At 42.6% G+C, this 5,364-nt stretch overlaps 1 protein-coding gene across 1 annotated transcript in view; it reads right to left on the bottom strand.

Moving 5' to 3' along the window:
* wdhd1 (WD repeat and HMG-box DNA binding protein 1) overlaps positions 1-5,364 on the bottom strand; it is a 23,427-nt gene that overhangs the window by 10,064 nt on the left and 7,999 nt on the right. Inside the window, exons 9-15 of the mRNA XM_008299844.1 lie at positions 5,282-5,360; positions 4,068-4,275; positions 2,767-2,951; positions 2,087-2,271; positions 1,757-1,998; positions 501-638; positions 241-397 (exon numbers count right to left, since the gene is read on the bottom strand). Of these exons, the coding sequence (XP_008298066.1) occupies positions 241-397; positions 501-638; positions 1,757-1,998; positions 2,087-2,271; positions 2,767-2,951; positions 4,068-4,275; positions 5,282-5,360 (1,194 nt within the window). The remainder of the gene's footprint in view (positions 1-240; positions 398-500; positions 639-1,756; positions 1,999-2,086; positions 2,272-2,766; positions 2,952-4,067; positions 4,276-5,281; positions 5,361-5,364) is intronic.

Below are 5,364 nucleotides of genomic sequence, written 5' to 3'. Positions count from 1 at the left end.
AGTTTTTATGCCCCTCTGTGTCTATATTTTCTGCCACACAAGTAGTTTTACTGAATCTTTATGCGACACTCCATCCAAAAACATTATTTCTCCACCAGGTGAAAGCTACTTAAACCTGCACTCAGCTCTCCCTCAATGCAACAACCCGGCACTGTGTTGGCTTTCTTTTGCAGTTAACACAAGTCATGGCAGCATTTTCACAACACATGTAAGTGAAATAAGAGGCAGCAGAAAGTTCACCTGAGCTGCTGAGGGTTCTCGTGAACTCCGACCACCCAGTAGTGATCCGACTTGCTCTTGCAGGTGTCTCTGGTGTTACAAACCGGCGTCCACGTGTTGGCCAGAGATCGATTCAGCATCCGGACCACCCCGTCTGAGTCCACGTAGCACGGAGTGCCTGAAAAGCACAAACGGACGTGTCAAAGAAATGCCGCTTCGGATGAGGTTACTTACTTCTGCTAGTTTAATAGAGAGGATGTACAAGATGTTGACAGACTGACCCTCGGCGGTGAATCCCAGCCAGGACAGGTGAGATCTGTGAGACAGCGGCAGAGCTTCTCCGTTGATCAGCTGCCTCCTCCTTCGACCGAACTGCAGCAGCTGAACGCCCAGAGCCTGCTCACCGTCGAAACCCGTAGCTGAGGACGGAAAAATAAAAACACAGGCAAGGATTTAAGGCTCCATAAAAAGCTAGAAAGCGACAAAGACACCTGCTGAGTGCAACAGAAGGCGTGACCAGACTGATTAGTCGACTCGGGCAAGATTTAAATTCACGTTGTCACTCAGAAAAGTTGGCGTGGACTCACACGTCCACACAGACAGCATGCATGTGTGGTCTAAGTCAAAGCTCATAACTCTGCTAGTTTCTCTAGATTGTGAAGCAAACATTCAGGAGATGTTTTAATTTCTTTTTGTTTGTTTTTTTTAGGCACAATTATTAATGGACAGCAAAAAAAAAAGAAGAAAGATCTAAACTCCATTTTTATTCTGTCTATACAGCCTACAGCGGTATTGAAATTTAAATAAGAAATAAAGGAGCATATAGGTGTAGATTTCAGGGGGGATACAGGTTCTCGGTATTTAGAACATGTGTAACTTTTCACCCCATAAAATGACAATAAACCCCAATAAACCTCTAGAACATTTACTCTGTGCCTTTATTTTGTGTTTTTTATTTACAAATAGACCTTTTTATTACAAACTGGGGCCAAAAATCTGCCAGAATCCAGAAAATGAAGAGTTTGATGCTTAAAGTTTCCTGTAGGAGAACACAAGAGCCCTGATTACTGTCGTCACACGTAGAGAACTGTGGATGTAGCCTTTAAACCAGAAACACGGCGGTCACACAGCGTAAATATCACAGTAAGAACACTGTTATTTTTGTGTCAAAGTATTAGACATCAACAAGTGTTGCATATGTTTTGTATTCTTGTGACATGCAGCTCTGAACGTTGTCTATTCATTGGAAACACAGCCGTTGTACACACAGACTGGAAAACAGCTTCTAACCCAGAGCCATAAGAGGAAGTAATTCTGCCAAACGCTGACTGTGCTGTCAGTGCCTACAAGACACGTAACTACTACGTTATGCACTTTATATAGATTTACTGAAGCTACGCGTTTACATACGTTTACCTCCAACTGCACCTTGTATTTACGTACAACACGCCGACAGATTATGATTTAAAAAGCCAATCAAAGGGATTCTATTCTGCACAGAGTAAACATCACAGTGAGGTGCATGAGTGCGTCTGACCTCGATGGTAGACGATGAGCAGCTGCTCTCCGTGTCCCGACATGCAGACCACCGGCCCCGGCAGGCTGAAGATTTCTCTCTGGACTCCTCCGATGGAGAACATGCGGAGCGTGAGCGTGTCGGTGGCGACGGCCGCCCAGCCCTGACCCAGACACAGCGCCTTCACGTCCTCGCCCTGCGGCAGGTCCACCATCCACTCCTTGTTGGTGTCCCACGACGAGAAGTGGAGGCACTGCAGCTTGCTGGGAGGAGAGAGCAGCAGTTTGGTTTGAAGGATTTACTGGAAGAATTAAGAGACACCAACACACACAATGTCAGGGGGAGGCTCACCTGGCGAGCTCGTCGGTGCTGGGGCAGGCCAGCAGCACGGCCTCCTGGGAGAGATCGGCCATGGTGTGGCCCAGAGAGTTGGTGAGGTGCATGGCGTGGTGCACGGCCGAGTCGTGGAACTCCACGTCGATGGCGTTGTCCTGCTCGTCGTTGTAGCCTCGGATGATCCCCACAGAGTTCCACATCTGAGACAGAGGCAGAGTGTCACTACAACACTGTCTGAACATCGGTTTCATCAAACCGTGAGAACTTCCTCACATCCCATCTCACTAGTTGGACATCCTCGACTCCTCTCCTCGTGTCTTATTCCCTCCCAGCAGAGATTCAAGCAGAGGAGGCGAGGAGCTGACGCGAGGAGAGAGGAGTCGAGGCAACAGGTGTTTATCAAAATGAGACGTCCTCACCTCTGACTGTTGGTTTTATATTTAAAGCAGTGTGAACTATGAAATAGCACTGTACAAATAAAGACTGACATACATTAATACTGAATATCATAAACACACATTTGTCGGTCCTCCTGCCAACATGGTTTTCATATTCCAGCTGTGTGTCGCCTCCGTTATGTCACAGGTGCAGAAAACCCTTCATGGAGGAAACACCTGTGCATCTTCACTCAAAGCTCCTCCAGCAGCCGAGGAAGCGATGAGTAAAACGACATGCGCCTCATGAACTCGTCCTACCAAGAAGCGATGTGTAAGATGAGCTGGAGTGGATCCAGACTGGAAGGCCCTCTGAGGAGGTGTCGGCATCGGCCCTTCGTAGACGGGACGAAGGGGAACCAGCGGAGCCGAAGCAGGAACCACAGCGCTGCCGGCATCGTCATCGTCTCCGAACCGGTCCTGACCGAGTCGCAGGGATCCCGTGTCTGAAGGAAGAAACGAGCAAATACAGAATTAGTTCCAGTTTTTGTAGATGTTAAGCCCAATTATTCTGCATCTTTCGTCACCTAAATCAAGCTTAATGTGCTAGAAAGCAGAGAAAACCATCGTCTGTGTGGATAATCAAAGAGATGAACAAGGACTGGAGGCGGACATCACTAAACTAGAACAGAATTCTTCCTTTTATGTGATTATTAGAATAAAACATTGAACATATAGACGTGGATCATTCCATCTAAAATCAGCACATTTCTGCTTAAACCATCTCTGATATGCCGGAATTCTGCACAGGTTAAAATATTTATGAAGATATCTGAGAAACCAAACCAAGATTTATTTAAAGTGGAGTCAGAAAATGAAAAATGAAATCAGGCGACGTACAAACGATGTTAGTTTTGTTGACACACCTGCTCGATAAGGTTATAAAAGTTCAACTAAAATAGCTTTGTGATCAAGTTTTTAATCTTAAAAAGTATTTTTTATGTTTTGTTTTGTATATTTGTGACATGAATCTACATGTGGTTCAGAATAATATCCCCAGCTCACATTTTTTTTTTTTTTTATTAATGAGCTCAAAGATACGACTTTTCATGATGCCTTAAATGTTTTCCCCTCATATTTCAACTCACCCATATTCAGAGATTATCTGATCTGCTTGTCCCATATTGCAGACTCTGAATCCAGGTCATGGTGTGAAGTAACAGTGAACATTTCAGGCTTTTATCTCTAATAGTTCCTGAGATATTGTCGTTCAAACAGCCTCAATGTTCAATTTGTGAAAAAAAAAAAAAAATGCTGAAAATGTGCAATTTTTTAGAAAATAAAAGATATCATTTCAAACGTGCATAGTTTATAAAGAAAAAGAAGTTTTAAGCCAATTAGAGACGGTCAAACAAATGATCTGAGATGGAATAACCCACATAAAATAAATTGGGCTACGCTGGAAGTACAAACAACCAGCTGTGTCTTTTCTGTTCCTGTCCAGAAGCCAAAGTTTATGGATAGAAACCAAACAGCAGAAAATCAATTTACCACTCTGATAACCTGTTAATCACTGAAGCCACTGAACAAGCAGAAGTCTTAAATATTCATCTTTCGCTCACCGAGGGAGTTCTCATCGTCCAGGATCGCCCCTCGGTTCCTCACCCGGCCGGTCGCCGGCATCAGGAAGTCGTCGTCATCGTCGTCGTCGGGGGCGACGGGCTTCTTGACCGGCGAGTTTGTGTCGCTGAGTCCTTCATCCATCAGTCTGTTGTCGTCGTCGTCGAACAGGTCGTCGTAGTCTCCCGCTGGCTTTTTGACCGACGCCTGCTGAAAGTCCAGAGAATTTAACAGGTTGATGTTAACAGCAGGACAAGAAATGTGACAATGAGAAGCTGAGAATGTTTATTGTTTTATTTTATTTTGATGGAAAATCAGCTGGAATCTGTGATCCTGGATGAACGTGATCAGAAAGCTGGTTATGAACGGGCTCAGTTCACTTTAACACTTCTGTAGAAACGCAAACTGGCAACTAGAACGACTTCAAACCCGCAAAGAACTAAAGCAAGAGGGCAGTTATTTACCCCAGTTCACCATTAACTTTGTTCATGATGTAAAAAAACAATAAACAAAACCCAGAGTTAAGCCTCAACAACAGCGGAAAACCTCTAATGGAGTGGATTCTACTATATGTGTTGTTGAATAAGTTTTATGTATAATTTTAGATTCACTTCATATTAAAAGAAATTTTAGATTTAAAAAAAAAAAAAGTTTTATGTAGAAATTTATTCTATTTTTAAAGACGTTTTGTGCAACTTTTTTTTCTCATTTTATATTTAAAGAAGTTTTATGTCGAAGTTTTAGATTTATTTTATATTTACAGCTGTGTGAAGTATAAAATAGTACCGTATAAATACAGAGTGACATAGTTGTCTGTTTATGTTTTTGTCAATTTTGTACTTTTATTATTATTGTCTATTTTATTTATTTTTTTAAACTTTATTTTATTTTTCAATTTATTCTCTTTTACCCGTTATTTACTTTACATATTGATTCTGTTGAGTTATTATTATTATTATTATTATTATTATTATTATTAGCTTTGTGTTTACAGTTTTACTCTGTTTCCTTTTAGCCCACTTGCTCTTTATGGCATTTTATTTTATTATTTTCATCTGGTGTTGCTTTATTGATTTGTTGTGAACTTTAGAAAGTTGCTACATAAATAAGGTTATAGCAGAAACAGAATGAACAGAGCGCTATGAACACACTAATGTATGAACACGTAGATGTATGGATGCAACATGAGCCGTGCAGTCAGTAATCTGAGCTCTACCTTGCCGGTGCCGGTGGTGGAGCCGCCCAGTCCGTCCAGGAGGCCCAGGCAGCCCTCGGTGTCGGTGTAGACGATCTGGCTGC

This window comes from Stegastes partitus, unplaced genomic scaffold (genome assembly GCF_000690725.1).
Source record: "Stegastes partitus isolate 25-593 unplaced genomic scaffold, Stegastes_partitus-1.0.2 Scaffold1472, whole genome shotgun sequence".
Classification (NCBI taxonomy): domain Eukaryota; kingdom Metazoa; phylum Chordata; class Actinopteri; family Pomacentridae; genus Stegastes; species Stegastes partitus.
The sequence above is the reverse complement of the archived record's forward strand: the minus strand, read 5'-3'. Positions and strand labels throughout refer to the sequence as shown.